Source organism: Mobula birostris, chromosome 18 (assembly GCF_030028105.1).
Source record: "Mobula birostris isolate sMobBir1 chromosome 18, sMobBir1.hap1, whole genome shotgun sequence".
Lineage (NCBI taxonomy): Eukaryota > Metazoa > Chordata > Chondrichthyes > Myliobatiformes > Myliobatidae > Mobula > Mobula birostris.
This window is the reverse complement of record NC_092387.1, coordinates 34,965,071-34,981,249: the sequence shown is the minus strand read 5'-3', so window position 1 is coordinate 34,981,249 and position 16,179 is coordinate 34,965,071. Positions and strand designations below refer to the sequence as shown.

The 16,179-nt window shown below is 43.7% G+C and overlaps 1 protein-coding gene across 4 annotated transcripts in view; it reads left to right on the top strand.

Annotated features, from left to right (window-relative positions):
- marchf8 (membrane-associated ring finger (C3HC4) 8) overlaps positions 1-14,013 on the top strand; it is a 48,326-nt gene extending 34,313 nt beyond the window's left edge. For 2 of the 4 annotated variants that reach the window (XM_072282464.1, XM_072282463.1), the window contains exons 3-7: positions 2,570-2,649; positions 3,397-4,221; positions 7,892-8,072; positions 9,608-9,755; positions 12,248-14,013. In XM_072282464.1, coding sequence (XP_072138565.1) covers positions 2,570-2,649; positions 3,397-4,221; positions 7,892-8,072; positions 9,608-9,755; positions 12,248-12,552 — 1,539 coding nt within the window. In that variant the 3' untranslated portion in view covers positions 12,553-14,013. The remainder of the gene's footprint in view (positions 1-2,569; positions 2,650-3,396; positions 4,222-7,891; positions 8,073-9,607; positions 9,756-12,247) is intronic. The other 2 variants (XM_072282466.1, XM_072282465.1) reach the window with 1 other exon arrangement.
- The last annotated feature ends 2,166 nt before the right edge of the window (positions 14,014-16,179 follow it).

Genomic DNA, 16,179 nt, shown 5'->3' with positions numbered 1-16,179 from the left:
CTCGTAAGTGTTGCCACACTTCTGGCACCAACATAGCAAGCCCTCAACTTGCTCACCTTCACCCTAACTGTACGTCTTTGGAATGTGGGAGAAAACCCTTGTGATCACGGGGAGAACATACAACCTCTTTATAGACAGTAGCAGGAATCAAATCTTGAACGGTGATTGTGGTCCACCAGTGGAATTCTAGATTTAAAAATCTGGAAATCTGCAGAATGTTGTCTCACAGATTTGTACAGCATGGTAACATGCCAACTAGTGGGCACGCATCTGTGTTAATCCCACTTTCCAGCACTTGGTCCATAGCCTTTGATCCCTGGATGATTCAATTGCATGTCCAGATACTTTGTAAATACTGATGGTAACACACTCTCCACCACTCATTTCGCTTCTTGCTCTGACCTTAAGTTCATTAAAACTTGTCCCTGGCTGATTAGCCTCAGACCTGAAACATTGTGTACTGGATTGACTTGTTTTTGAACATCCCCAGATGGTTTGGTTGACTCTTGGGAATAGCTGTCAATGTGAGGAACCTGTGTTTTTTTTTCTGTGAATTTCACACCTGCAATTCTTAAGACTTCATTGACCTGACAACAGCTGCAAGAAATGATGAAAATAGTTGGACTAAAATATTGTAAAGTGAAGCTAGGCACAGGAGTGTCTGTGCATAAGATGACTCTGACAAGAAATGATAATATAGTGGTGGTGGAGTTGCTGATCAGTCTTGCTGCTTGTGGAAGGTACTGGTTTTTGAGTCTGGTGGGTCCTGGTGTTGATGCCATGTAGCTTCCCCCCCACCCCCAGGCCGGGGTGGGAGTGGGGAAAATATTGCACATACTTATGAGCAGGGCAGGTGGGATGCTTCATGATGTTACTGGCCCTTTTCTGGCACCTTTCTCTATTTATGTCCTTAATGGCAGGTAGGATGGTGCTGGTGATGGGTTAGGCAGTTTTGACTGCTCATTGTAGAGGCTTCCTGTCTGCTGCATTTCAGTTTCTGTACCATGCAGTGATGCAACATGTTGGGATGCTCTTTATTGCACATCTGTGGAAGAACATGAGTATACATGTGCATAGTCTGGCTCTGTCCAGCCTCCTCAGAAAGTAGAGGTGTCGGTGAGCATTATGTAGAATGTGTTTCGGGACCATGAGAGTTTGTGCGAGATGGGCACTCCCAGAAGTTTGAAGCAGCTTGCAGTTTCCACGGCTGTGCCGCCGATGTAAAGAGGGATGTGAGTGATGTGAGTTCTGAATTCGAGTATCAATGTTACTCCCTGTTCACTCCCACTGATCCCCAGGGCAGTGCTGGAGCATTGGCTCCTACTAAGTGTCATTGGGTCATATCCAGATTGTCTCCCAAAGAGAGTGTGAGCTGCTTGAAAGAAACTAGAAATGGTGAGGCTTTAATGTAAGACCAAAATCAACCTAAAACCCTAAAATCTGCCAGTAGCCTCCCTTACTTAATCAGCTTAAACCTTAAGGGAAAGTGAGACAAAGGATAATGGAGAGGTGGTTATGAAGTGAAGTGTGTGCCATTCCTCTCCCACAGTGGTAATTTGTGATTGTGTTGTGATAGACTTGCTAACATTTTGATTTACCAATGCTGGCAGATCTGGATGTTGTGACAGGATCTCACTGACAAGGGGAGAACAAGCAGTTTAAAAGCAGCCTGTTGTAATATCTCAGTGTTTCGAGTTCCAGATCAGGCTGAGATTTTCTCTTCTGAGTGTTTGCTATAATCCCAACACAACTGTTATTTTTGATTTACCTAAAACAATTATCCAGATTGTCCTAGATTCTCCAGCAATTGAATGTTAATCTACTCGGTAAAACTTGAGAGTAAATCACTGGGGGGAGGAGGGTTGTTAGAAACAAAGGATGCTTGACTGGCAAGCAGGGGAACATCAGCTGCGAACGTCTGGTCCTCCAACCACCACTGAAAATAAACGGGAGAGAACGTGGAGGTGAGAGTTACACCAATCGTCAATAGCCGTGTGCGTATCTACTGCTGCCAACCAATGTGCAATCCTGCTGTACAGGTAGAAAGGTCTGTTTTGCCTGTGTCTGTGTTCACTGCATGAATGTCCAGTTAATCCCCACCCCTGCAGCCCCCCTCTTTATCTTGCTCTCTTTTGGAAATTACTCTGGAATCTGATTTTTAAAAAAATTCTTTAAATGGAAAACATTTAAAAGGTAGTTTGGTTGTATGAGTTTGAGTCAAGGTGTCACATGATTGAACGTCCATGAATGTGCCCAGCTGGAGATGCCTGCCTTGTCTCAGTTTAGAACACTCCAGTACCTTTAGGACTTCATTGACCTGATGCTATCAGCCAAATCCCATTGGGTGAGTTGGTTTGTCACTGACTTTCTAGTCAACTGTCCATTTCCCTCCACAGATGCTTCCTCCATCATCTTGTGTGTTGCACCATCAGGGTGTTGGTGATTAGACAGTGGTAATGCCAGTGTTGGAGATGGTTATTTGCTGGTATCTGTGTATGAATGTTTGGCTGAAGTGTGGTATATTGAAAGTAATTGTTTGGCTAACGTGGCTTGTGTATTGTGCTGACAGGTAGGCAGTCCAACCTCCGTGACGGCTCCTCACAGCTTCTCCAGGACTTCAGTCAGCCCCTCGGACCAGGATATCTGCAGGTAATCCCCACTTTGGCAAATCTTTCATCGAGACTCTTCTGTTCAATTACTGAATTAACCACTGATAGACTGGGGCATGAGGAGGGACCAGTGAATTGGTTGTCATATGAACAATAACTCTTCCATGCTTAGTATCAGGTGGAACTTAACATTGGCAACATTATGGTTAAGGTCAGCCTGACTGAGCTTGGATGTGGGATTGGGATTTGAAGTGTTTGATAAGAGAACAAGGCTCTTGTTTTTCTTCAATCCAGTGATGAAGATAGTACAAGGGTTCAGATTGTTGTTGACGGTGATGTTAAATCAGTTGAATAGTTCCATCACCTCCTCTCACAAGTAAAAGGAAAACTTTAAGTTCATATATAATTACCATTAACCACACATGAATACTATGAATGCAGCCAAACAAAACCCCGTTCCTCTGGGTCCAAGGTGCCAAACACAGTACCAACAGTTATACACAGCACAAGGCACATATAGCACAAACAAGATATGCACAAGGCACATATAGCACAAACAGTCTGTGTTGGAATGGGAATAACTTGGGTTCATTGATTAATTATAGTTGCATTTCTTTTCACATTTATAGCATTATTTATCTCTGTTGTCAAAAACCTAATAAAGTTCCATGACTATGAACAACCATTCCTGTGTGGAATTGATTCATCCTGAGTTATTTTCATTTCTTTTCTTTCCCCCACTACCCTCTCCCTTTCTTTCCTCCTTGTTTACTCTCTCTGCATGCAGTTCGGATGCAATTCCATCTGAGCATGTGCCAAGCAGTCCACTGCAGACTGTTGTTGTCCTGACTAGGCCCAAAAGCAAATCATCTCTGGTCCACGAGGTTGTTGCTACGTGTGCCTGTCAAGACATGCCACAAAGTACAAGGAAGCAGAGTTTATTTGGAGAAGATCTGGCTCAACTCCTTTGGCCTGGGAAGCAAACCACAGACAGTGGAGAGGTGAAGCACTCCAAATCCCTCAACGATGTCCACGTGAAGCCTGATCGATCAGCTAGCAGTCTGAGCTTCATTGAGAGGACTTGCTCCGATGGAAAATTAACACCAGTCCAAGCGAAGAGCTCAAAGATGAAGAAACAACATCACATTAAGAAGAGAGAAGACTATTACAAACCATTGCAAAATATCCTAAGTTCTCAGATGCAGCCCTTTGTGTCTGGTTTCTCAGACAACCGGGGGCCTAGAGATGGCCTTGGTGTGGTTGAAGTCACGGTCACTGAAGCAGAGCAGAGCAACAGAAGATCCTACCTGTACCGACTTTTCTTCCCTTCCTTGCACACTTCGAGCTTGTGTGTTCTGAAGAGGCTTCCTGAACCAGAGGGGAGTGGTGCCCACGTTCCCGTTACCAAGCTGTCCAGTGACTCCTTTTGCTCCGAGGAAATTGGAGACGATGATGTGTTTGAGAAAGATACTGCAATCAGAGTGCCTGGGCTGGAAGTAACCGAGGAAGAGCAGCGAGCCCCCCTTTGCTCATTTGAAGGTGACAGTGACCTAGAAGGTCCCTCCCTTACATCTGTAAAATGGTGTCTTTCGCCATCCTGGGAGGTGTGCAGGTTGGTTCCTCAGATAATAGCTGCTCCTATACTTTCCTTAATCCTCCTAGTGGTGCCAACTTGAACTGGAACCCCTCTGCCCCCACCCCCCTGCTGCACTGTTGCTTTGTAATTGCCTACAGTTCTGCTTTGTAGCTGCTTGTTTTTGCACACACCACTTTGTCTGCTATTACTGACCTTGTGTTGTATTGCATCTCACTGTGTCCTCTCTCCTGCCTCATTTCCAAGTGAAAACCAAGTAGTTTTAACCTGGCTGTTTTGGCTCATTTATATCTATGTACCTCGAACACTGGCCTGGGGTGAACATCATAGACTGACACATTGCCACACCAGTAAAGCTGCTGCAATGTAGTTCCAGCACTTCAGGTTTGACCTTGGTTTGCAGTGCTGTCAGTGTGGAGTCTGTATGTTCTCCCTGTTTGCTTCCTCCCAGAAGTTCGTAGGTTAATTGGCCCCTAGTGCGCAGATGAGTGATAGAATTGGGTTGGGGTGAATACGGGGCGGATATGGGGCGAATAAAGCGGGTAGGATTAGTGTAAAGGTAGGTGTTTGGTGGGTGTGGATAGTGGGCTTGATGGGCTCCTCTCCATGCTGTATCACTCTGGAGCAGGGGTTCCCAACCTGGTGTCCATGGACTCCTTGCTTAATAGTACTGGTCCATGACATTTTTAAAAAAAAAGTCTAGAACTTTGACCAAATGCAATGTTGCAAGGAGGGTGAGAAATATTTAGCAACTGGGTTTTATCGTTTCTGGTTTTTATTTTCAAAACTTCATCTTCTCTAAGCCAACCCCAGTGGGCTAACAGTCCAGCTGTAGTTTGAGCCCAGTACTTCAGCTTTTTCCCAGTGTCAGCAGCAGCTGAGTATTTGCATCTCTGCTGAGAAAACCGTTGTCACAGTAGATTGGGTTTGGCCTTGGGACGTGATAAAAATGGGGCCTGTCTATCCCCCCTAACTGTATGAATCTTAAGTCAGGGTTTGACGTAACGTGGATACAAGGAGTACACTTCCACATAGGGAGACACAAACTGGAGTGTACAAAGTATAGAATTATTAGTAATAAATCTGAAAGGATTTCTGGTGGATGTTCTTCCCATAGAGGAGTGTGAATGATGAAGTTGAATCATGTGATAATGGTGATATATTTAACTAGATATTACACAGAGAAAGAGATGACAAAGCGGTGACATTGAATCAGGGTGACAGCCTGTAGGTAAAGTTTTTGTGGTTCTGTTTAGTTGCAAGTGGGTTGACAGTGTCCCAGAGGACAGAGGTGAGGTTATGGTTTTATTTTTAGTATTTGCTTTGCCGGAGGAAGGCATTGTTCACTGTAACTCTGAATAAACAACCACCAAGCACCCAACTGTGATTTCTGCCTGAGACCACAAGCATTTTGAAGCCTGGATTTTTCTTGTGGTGACATCCCACCTGGCGTGAGCAGGGATGGCTTGGAATGTGACTTGCAGCTGCCAAGAACAATGGGGTGTGGGTTCCAGCACAGCGCACAGTCTAATGTTGAGGGTTCTGTGCAAGGGTTGTATTTCCTACCAAGTTTCAGGATAACTCAGGACCTCACCAAATTCTTGTGCCTGCGATGTGGTAGATGTAACAGAGAAAGGTGAAGAAGCCATCTAATGTCCACTGAAATAATGGAAATATTATTCCCTGAAGTGGGACCAGGAACATGACTCAGGAGATGGTGTTTCTACAGTTGTGGGATTTGGTGAGATGCCTTCCTGTCACATTTCCTCAGTGGTTCACCTCAAGAGTTGCTGAAACGCCCATGTTTCCAGAGGAGAGTTCTGGCCTTGGTCTCTAGTGTACAGGACAGAAATTATAATAACATCCTTGTGGTCCAGACACAAGGTACAACAGTATCCTAACAACGTACAAGTGTCCAAGTGAATTTGGACCATTGTGGAAGCTTTTCACTGTGCCTGTACCTCACCGTACTTGTGCACATGGCAAAAAAGATTCAACAAATTCAGGAAGCAATCCTTTAAAAGACCCAAGAGTGAATGACCCTGAGAAATCTGTGATTTGGGAAATTATGACCATATAACAATTACAGCACGGAAACAGGCCATCTTGGCCCTTCTAGTCCGTGCCGAACTCTTACTCTCACCTAGTCCCACTGACCCGTACTCAGCCAATTATTGGGGATTGTAACATCATTGGCAATTATAACCTCACTTGGCATTCAAGATGATTGAGGATAATTCAGAATAATTTGGAATTGGGATCTCCTCAGAAACATGGAGAATTGTAGCTTTGGCGGTTTGCAAGAATGAATGGGATGTTCTCAACAAACCCAGTGGCTGCATTTGCACTTGTACAAACTACAGATGACTTACTTCATGCAGAAGAAGATATACCAAGAAAACAGTTGAGCAGGGGAGTGATATTCCAAGTGACACTAGGTAGCAGAGAATGATAGCTGCTGTCTCACCATTCCAGTGGGCCAGGCTTGTGTCCAAACTCTGTGGTCTCTGTGCAGTTTCCAGTTTCTTCTGGTAACCAGTGGTGGTTCCCTGTGTCCTCTGGTACCTCAACTTTGGATGAATCAAGATGTGGGAGGGGGTAGAGATTGTTCTGAGATCTAGCATGGCCCTGATGGATGGAATAGTGTATGGAATTATGAGAAGCTGTTCCCCTTGGGCTTTGAGTCCCCAGCCTTGAAGTTGTGAGAATCCAATGCTTTAGCAAACACTGCCTCTGCCAACTGGTAGCATTTGTACTGAAACAGTCACTCTGTCAGCTTTCTCTTCCCATTTCTCAATCACTTCTGCATAGGCTTGGTTTCAAAGTTTGAGTTCAGAGTAAAGTACCTTGAGATTCATTTTCTTGGTAGGCATTTACAGGAGGAAAAAGGAAAATACAATAGAATTTTTGAAAATCTACACATGAACAACCAATGTGTAAAAGAAGTAAACTTGCAGACAAAAGATATTGAGAACCTGACTTGTAAAGAGTCCTTGGAAGTGAGTCTAGGTCAGGAATCAGTTCAGAGGAGTAATGATTGAAGTTATCCATGAGGCTCAGGGGCCTGATGGTTGTAGAGTAATAACTGTACCTGAACCTGGTTGTGTAGGAGCTTAGGCTTCAGTACTTCCTGTCTGAGGTAGTAGCGAGAAGAGACCGTGGCCTGGATAATGGGGGTCCTTGATGATAGGTGCGGCTTTCTTGTGGCAGTGCTCCATGTAAATGTACTCAGTGCTGTGGAGGAGTTTGGCTGTGATGGACTTGGCTGTGTCTGCCACTTTCTGCAGCCTTTTCTGTTCCTGGGCATTGGTGTTTCCGTACCAGGTGTTGATGCAACCAGCTAGGATATTCTCTACTGTGTCAGAGTTTTGGGAACATGCCCCTGGCTCAGCATTCTGGGGAAACCGGGGAAATCTGTATGTCAAGTAGCAGCAGGCAGTGGTGCATTAATTTGAAATGGCTGCTTCATTTAAGGGAGTTACTAGACGAAAGAGGCTGCAACATACTCCTGTGCTTGTACTGTAGCTCAAGCTTATGCCCATGTCCCAGTGAAGATAGAAGGAGCTTTGTACACAGGGCTTATGTTAGGAATGAATTGAGTTGTTGCTTTGTTTGGGTATTGATATCAGATGGAATTCACTGATCTGGGCAGTGCAGATTATAATTAATTTGTTCTCCTTTGATACAGAATATGTCACTGTGAAGGAGATGATGAAGGTCCACTCATTACGCCCTGTCACTGCACTGGGAGCCTCCGATATGTACACCAGGCTTGTCTGCAGCAGTGGATCAAGAGCTCAGACACACGGTGCTGTGAGCTCTGCAAATACGAGTTCATCATGGAGACCAAATTAAAGCCACTGCGGAAAGTACGTAAGGAATGGCGCATTGCTGAGTAAATGTCTGATGTTGTGGAATGTCCACCAGTCTTTCTTGCGGTTTAAAGTGTATGGCCATGATTATAAGATGGTCAACAATGCAAGTAATGTGTAGAGGGATATAGTCATATACAAGCCAATGGGACGAACTCAACCAGGTGTTTTGGTTGGCTTGGGGGAATGAACTAAATGAACTATTTCTGTGCTGTCTGTATGGAGTTTGCACATTCTCCTTCTGACCATGTGGGTTTCCTCTCAGTGCTCTTGTTCCTTCCACCTTCCAAAAGGTCTTGATGCTTGGTAAGTTCGTTGACTGCTATAGATCATCTTTAAGTGGGAAAAGAGTCAGAGGAGTTGATGGCCACTCAAGAGGGAATAAGTTATAAAGTTTAGGAAAGTGGGTAAAACAGGATGATGGGATTGCTCTGTTGGGAGTTGGCATGGGTCAAATGGGCTGAATGGTCTCTCTTGTCATAAGAGAGACGTTGGACTGTAGAGCTCGCCACCACAGAGAATAGCAGGGGCAAATAAGGCTGATGCATCGAAGGTGCTGCTCCATAAGTACCTGAGGTTGGGGGTTGGCAGGTCTAGAAGGTGGAAGGGGGCTTGTGGAGACAGTGGGCTGTCATAGAGAAGTTGGTCTGAGTAGTTTGTGTATGCTGGAAATTCCACAAGATTGTTCTGTGCAGCAACATTCATCCTGAAATATTAGTTGAAAGGAGTCAGAGGATTGTAGAAAGCCAGCAGATTCAGTGTGAAGCTTCACACTTGGGGAATTGTGGCAGAGGATGGCGGGATTCCTCTATTGTAAGCTTGGCCGAGTCACAGAGTGGAGGGCAATCCCAGTGCTGCCACTGGTGGGATGGGGGATCTGGGTAAAGATAAAGCTGCATTACGTAGTGGTGGGTTCATCTTGCCAAAGACTAATGGTGCTGTAACTGGCTGTAGATGCCAGTATCATTGTCGGGTCACATATGGACACTGTATTGGGCATCCCGAGTTGTGGTGGGTGCTAAACCAGGGCTCCACCTATCCCTGTTGTTTAATCTTTCTTCTGAGATGGGCTTGGTGGCTGGCGAAGGACTGTTACAATGCAATCCTGGCAGCTGGTGTTGTGCACAGCAAGTTCCCAAAATTAAGAATCAGCTATAGTACCAGGTAAGATGGGGAGGGAGGGAAGGAAGAGAATGTCAGCCCCATGAGGCAGATCTAACGTTCACTGAGGTTGAAGCTGATCGCCACACTCAAGACCTGTCTTTGGCATGATGCCCATATCTACTGATTCAAGTTGAATCCAAGTTAATGTTTTGTTGGAGAGAGATTTGTCCTAGAGCAGCTGAAGAGGTATCTGATTCTAAGGGTGCAGTGAAATAGCGTGTGCATTTACCTGAGCAAGTTCAGTTCAGGAGTGGGGCTCGCAGTTGTCTCCTGCTGTAGCTGAGGGGGATCAGATCACGTGTCCAGTGTGGCTCCATTTCTAGCCAGATGATTTGCACTGTCTTATAATGCTCACCTTCCTTACACAGTGGGAGAAGTTGCAGATGACTGCGAGTGAGAGGAGAAAGATCCTGTGTTCAGTTACATTCCATATCATTGCAATCACCTGTGTGGTGTGGTCATTGTACGTCCTGATTGATCGGACAGCCGAAGAGATTAAGCAAGGCCAGACGAACGGTAGGTACAGCTCTCTCCTCCTCTTGTGTACATGATCCTCAAAAAATCCATTATTCATTCGGAAATCTGTCATCTGGGATGAATCAAAAATATTCTTAATGGGGTGGACATCTTTCAATCCCTTGGGCTTGTTTCTGGTGATTGAGTAGCTGTGTGAGTCATGGGCCACTTGGCTGGATTGTTAGCCGGATGAAGAAATGCTTTGGTTGGAACAGAGCCCTGTGCAGCTTGTATGTTGGGAGGGATGGAATGCCTGTTGTCTGGGGGGACCTCTGCTTTCCCATTTGGGTGCCCCAGTGGAGTCTCCCTCTGGCTCTGTTGCAGGGCAACGTTTTTGGGCTTCCTTTAAGCCCAGCTAGACTGAGAGGGGATTTGAAGTGTATAAAATCCTAGGTGGCAGTTCAAGGTGCTTGAGTGAGCAGTTATACAAGTGGCTGTAGTTGTGGTTGACCAGCTGCTCACTGGTGGTCATGTGTGAATACAGGGAGTTTGCAGAACTGAAGTCAAAACTGTTTTTTGCTTGTTAAAGTGTTTATTTTTGTTACATTCAGGGACTTGCAAAGGAGATGTGGATTTTTTTTTGTGTTGTATTCAGAATTCCCTGCATTAAAGGGAGGTGGAAGCAGATTCCACTGGAAAAGTATTCAGAAGGGTGCAGGAGGTATAAGCTAGGGAGTTGAAGGTAGTGAGTATACAGTCAGCCCTCCTTATCTGTGAGTTACGCATGCGCGAATTCAACCAATGGTGAATCAAGAAAACCTGGAAGTGCTCTTCCAGCACTCATTGCATGAGCATTATTTGCCTTGCATCTCATTCGTTACATTGGTCTTGTGAAAAAATGGCTCCTAAGAAGCAATTATGTGGTCGAAGCAATTCCTCAAAGGCTAAGCGCGAGCGGAAAGTGCTATCTCTTGCCGAGAAAGTAGAAATATTAGATCTTTTGAAAAGTGGCATGTTGCTTTCCGAAGTGGGCCGTAAGGTTGGTGAGAATGAATCGAGCATTGGCACAATAAAGCAGAAAGAAGCTGCAATTCGTGGAAGTGTTAGTGCTTCCCCTACAATGGCAAAAATGGTCTGTCTGGTTCGTGATAAAGTGTTTGCGAAGACTGAGAAAGCATTAAGTGTGTGGCTAGAGGACATGTCACAGAAGCATATCCCTGTCGATGGCCAAATTATTCGTGAAAAAGCTTTTGATCTCTATGAGCACTACTGTGACAGGGTTGATGAGAGCGAGAGTAAAGAGTTTAACGCTAGTAAGGGATGGATGGCTGGCTATGTAAAGCGCTACAGCCTCAAGAAGGTAAAGATCACGGGAGAATCGGGTTCTCGTTTGTTCGCTGCTTGTGTTGTGAGCAAGAGGCACATGTACATTTTTATTTCTTGTCAATATTCCCTAAATAGGACAGTGCAACAGCTAGTTACATAGCATTTCCATTGTATTAGGTGTTATAAGTTCTGTAATCTAGAGATGATTAAAAGTTTTACTCGTTGTTTGATCATTGTTCGCCTCGCGTCTCGTTCGTTCACTGCTTGTGTTGTGAGCGAGAGGAACATTTTTTTTTCTTGTCAATATTCCCTAAACATTACAGTATAACAACTATTTACATAGCATTTACATTGTATTAGGTATTATAAGTAATCTAGAGATGATTTAAAGTATATGGGAGGATGTGCGTAGGTTATATGCAAGTACTATGCCATTTTATATAAGGGACTTGAGCATCCACATTTTTTGGTATCTGTGGGAGGTCCCGGAATCAGTCCCTCGTGGATAAGGAGGGCTGACTGTATTAACACTGACAGTTTGCTTAAATGGCTGCCATTGGACAGGAGGGAGGTGTAAGGGGAAGGAACAGCAAACACTGAATGATTGTTTGCAGAGAACAGAACAGACAGCTGAGACAGCAGTGTAGTGGAGTAGATGCCCCGCCTGAATCATGCCATGGCTGACAGCTCCAGTAGTGGTTTAGGCTGTGTCGAGGGTGCAGAAAGCTGCTGATAGAGGTGGAATCAGGCAATCTCTGTTTACGAGTGATGTGAGGTTCAAAACCTGGGCTACAATTGAGTGACTGGCTTTGGTCTTTGCAACAAATAGGAAAGGCTGGAGGAAATATGCAGGCAAATAGGACTAGCTCAGAAAGATCCTACCGTGGATGAGTCGAGCTGAAGGGTTTGACTCTGTGCTGTTTAATCCTGACACTTGTCATTTAATTACTTCAGTTAATCCTCTTCTGAATGACAGATAGCACCTGTCAGTTTTGAACCATTGCTACCAGTAGGGCTATAGCTGCTGTCATGTGGTCAGTGTACCTATTGTGAAATCGATGGGCTAATAGTCACAGTGGGAATGAGGTGAGAACTGCATTATCTGAACATTATTAAAGATGTGTGTCATATGCAAGAAGAAACATTCGTGCTTTTTCTCTGGTACAGTGATGCTATAAAGCACAATGATGTAATGTTACTGAAATGTTCCGAACATATTTTCACAGGTATTTTAGAGTGGCCATTTTGGACTAAGCTGGTGGTTGTGGCGATTGGATTCATTGGAGGACTTGTGTTTATGTATGTCCAATGTAAAGTATACATACAACTATGGAAGAGACTGAAGGCATACAACAGAGTGATTTATGTACAGAACTGCCCAGAGACCAGCAGGAAGAGCATAGTGGAGAAACCACCATTGATGGAGCAAAGCTTTGAGAACAAGGAAGCTCCATCAGTTCAACGTTCAGATATCAACTCTCTGCGTTGTACAGAGCCTGAGGATCATGGGATGGGAATACTGAATGTCTGAAGTTTACATAATATGGGGTGTCTCTTGTCTCGCCCTCCCCCTGTCTCCCCGTCTCCCCCACACCCCCACCCTGAAGACTTGACACAGCCAGTAGCACAGGTTGAAATGGTCTTCTGATATTTAGAAACCACTTTTGACTGAGACGTTGAGAACCAACGATCTCTTGCTGACATCAGTGTGATCCCATACAATGACCGACTGCAAAAAACGACGAATGTTTTTGGAAATATTTAACTTCAGTAGCAAATGAGCACTTTCAACTAAACTTCTAAAGTTCCATGTTTTGTGACAAAATGTTTAGCTGGGAATTAAAATGTATAAAAATCCCTTTGCTAATTATCTTTATACTGAGGAGACAAAACTAGTTTTCAAAGAAAATAATAATACACATGGAGCAGTGACAATTAAATAACAGGATACTAGGATTTATCATTTTTAATTATTATTTTAGAGGATTCTTATCAAATCTCCAAGGCACTTGCACACAGGCTACATCGCGAAGTGCAATTACTTCCCTGTTTTATTAAGTGATTTATGTTTTCTAAATAGTTCCATGTTTAGGAACAAGCTCCTGTTTTTTTTTTTGGAATAAAATTATTTATTAGAAAATGTCTAAGAAGGTGCACTTGGGGAATCTGGATCAGACCGGATTTCCTTTATCTGCATGTTTGAGCAGCAAAGAAAGGGATAATACTACTGCTTCTAGAAGTTAATATAAATTTTATAATACCATTTATTTCTATTTATAAAACTATCAGCTTTTTGCATCTAAAGTTTCTAAATCTGTATGCTTGCTTAACACTGACTTTGGAACTATGGGCCCACTATGACCATGTTGATGCTGACCATTGAACCCAAGGCACAGGTTCTTTTCAGCAGCCAGCATTTTCCAGGTGGGTGTGTTATCAAGGCACCAGGAAGCTGTTGTGACTGTAGCCAGTTTGGTTACCAGGGACGGGACTTGTACCTAGTACATTTTGTGGATCAATCTCTGCTCCTGTTCCCACAACATCCACAAAATTAGTGTCTCTGTTTATTAGCAAATGCTTCATGTAATCTTGGATTAATATTCTGTTTTTAGTCTGACCATTCTACACTCATTTGGAAAATGACCTATCAAAATCAAGAGACTTAGTTGTATTTTTTTAACTACAATGCAGCCAGCAAAGGCTGGAGACAGAGGACACAGTCCTTGATGAAACGTCACCACAAGTGGAACAAGCCTAGACTTGAACTTTGTGCTTTTACTTTTAGAAACAAAAATGTAAATTAAATTGGAGGATTCTTTTGAACTGTTGCCTACTGCTGTTCATGAGCAGTGCCACATGAAGTAGAAACACCACCTAGTTAACTAGTTGGGAAGAGGGTTTTCTTGGTGCATCACTTGTATTTCAAATGTATAGTTTTGTATTTCATTGTGTTCTTTTTCAGAGTACAGTATTAAATGTGTCATCTACATTATTGCATAGTTTCCCAATAAATGTTGACTTTGTTGTATATGTATAATTGATATGGCTTGGAAAAGGAATTTGGAGTAAAAGGTAACGCACACAAAATGTTGGTGTGACTTAGCCAGTCAGCATTTAAATTAGAAATGCTCAGCCTGTCAGGCAGCATTCATGGGGAGAGCACACTTTTGGACCCTGTATTGCTGTTTTCTGCTTTTCAACATAGGATGGAAGACTGGCATCTGTTCACACTCCCTCTGGTTTGTCCTTTGTAGGGATGGAAGCAATTATGCAGGATTTCGACTGGAAACATTGATAATTCCTTTCCTTGCGCAGATACTGCTCGACCCACTGAGGTCTTCATGCAGATTGTTGGTTGCTTAATGGTACAGGCTCTTTGGGTGCTATGGGCACCAGTACACATTCTGGCATATGCACTCAAGGTCTCAGCCAATCACAATTCACTCTTGCTCTGTCTTCACATTCCACCATCTGTGCTGTCTGCTGCTGGGACTATCCTTGTAATTTTGCCCTCTACAACAGTGGTTGTGAAAACTCTTATCAAGTCTTAATACAGGATTAGTGGGTCCATTACACCCCACTAGTTCTTTGACAGTTTTCAGCTGATATTACTTTTGAGTTCCTGTACCCTTTGTTTCCCATTGTACCTATCTATTTCTCTCTTGAAGATTCCATTTGGTTCCAATGCAGTCAGTACAGACTCACTGGATCAAAGTAGCATTATTTCACGTCTTTGGTTTTGTTGACAGTTGCATGAAATGGCTGCATTCTGGATGTCTGTCCTGACGGGAGGAGTTTCTTTATCCTACCAAGCGCCTCATGATTGGGAGTTCCTCTGTATTTTCTCTGAATCTTCTCCCTACCAGTAGAAGCTCCAACTCTCATCCAAAGGTGCAGGAGAAAAGGACTATCACTCCAGGTCTACAGCCTGTGTGCTACCCCAGGACGTTGTTGGTGAAGACCACTAATTGTTGCACCAAGGCTAGCCCTATCTGCTCCGTGGTTTAAAATAAAAGATCCCTTCTGCTTTTTTTTAAAGAACACTTGGTTTGGCAGATTGAATGAGTATGTGAATACGGGATTAACAGGGAATAGTGCGCATAAATGTGAAATCAGCGAGTTGGCTTTATTAAAATCAGGATAGATTGGGAAATGGAGAGGCATAAAGGATCCTGTCACTTCAAAGGAAAGTATACATTTTTACAGATATTGACAACTTTGCTTGTTAGTGCTACAAAGCAGGTGCAGCAAACATTTGGGGGGGGTGGGAGGGGGAAATGCTGTGCTTGACCTTCAACACAAGATTTGTATACGGGCATAAAGAAGTCTTGCTGCTGTTGTTATTATAGAGTCTCAGTAGGCTAAAGGGTATATTTGCCAGAGAGGAAGTGAAACAAATTAACCAGACAGATTCCTGTGTGCTGGGACTGCTGCATGAGGAGAGATTGGGTTGACCAGGCATATCTATATTCACTAGATAATGAAGAAAAATTCAAACTACAAACAGGGCCATCCTTGGCATGCTCAGTGATGGTACTGGTCTTGGGATGAGGATGTGTCGTGCTGATAAATGCAACGCCACGTAGAAACAAGCGAAGTGACAGGCACCTTGTGTACAATCTTGGTGTCCAAGGAACTGCTCCAGCCGAGCTGTGCGTGCAAGGAACTCCTCCGCGGTAACTAATTTGTCATAAATTAAGCAACCAGTTTGCAGACACACATGATGGAACAAGAGTTATATTTTAACCTTTGCTTCAATTTACACCTGGTAATATCAGAAGCCATTCTCATTTCAAAATTAGCTGCAAGTGTAAGCAAGAACAGGTTAAAAGTACTTAACATAATTTGTCTGAAACACACAACCTTGCTTAAAAGGTCAAACTCTAATGTCATTATGAAGTATGCATACCACTGGAACATAGGATCTCAAGACGCGGTGCGGTTGGGGGGAAGAAATTTGAATGAACCAGGGACTAGTACAATCAGGTATTGTGAGTAGTTCAGATTAAGATTTTATTTATTTATCACAGGTACATCAAAACAGTGAAATGTGTCATTTGCGTTTACGAACAACGCAGCCTAAGGAAGTGCAGGGGGCATCTACAAGAGTTATCACGCATTCGTGAGCCAATATAGCATGGTCACACTGCTACCAGAA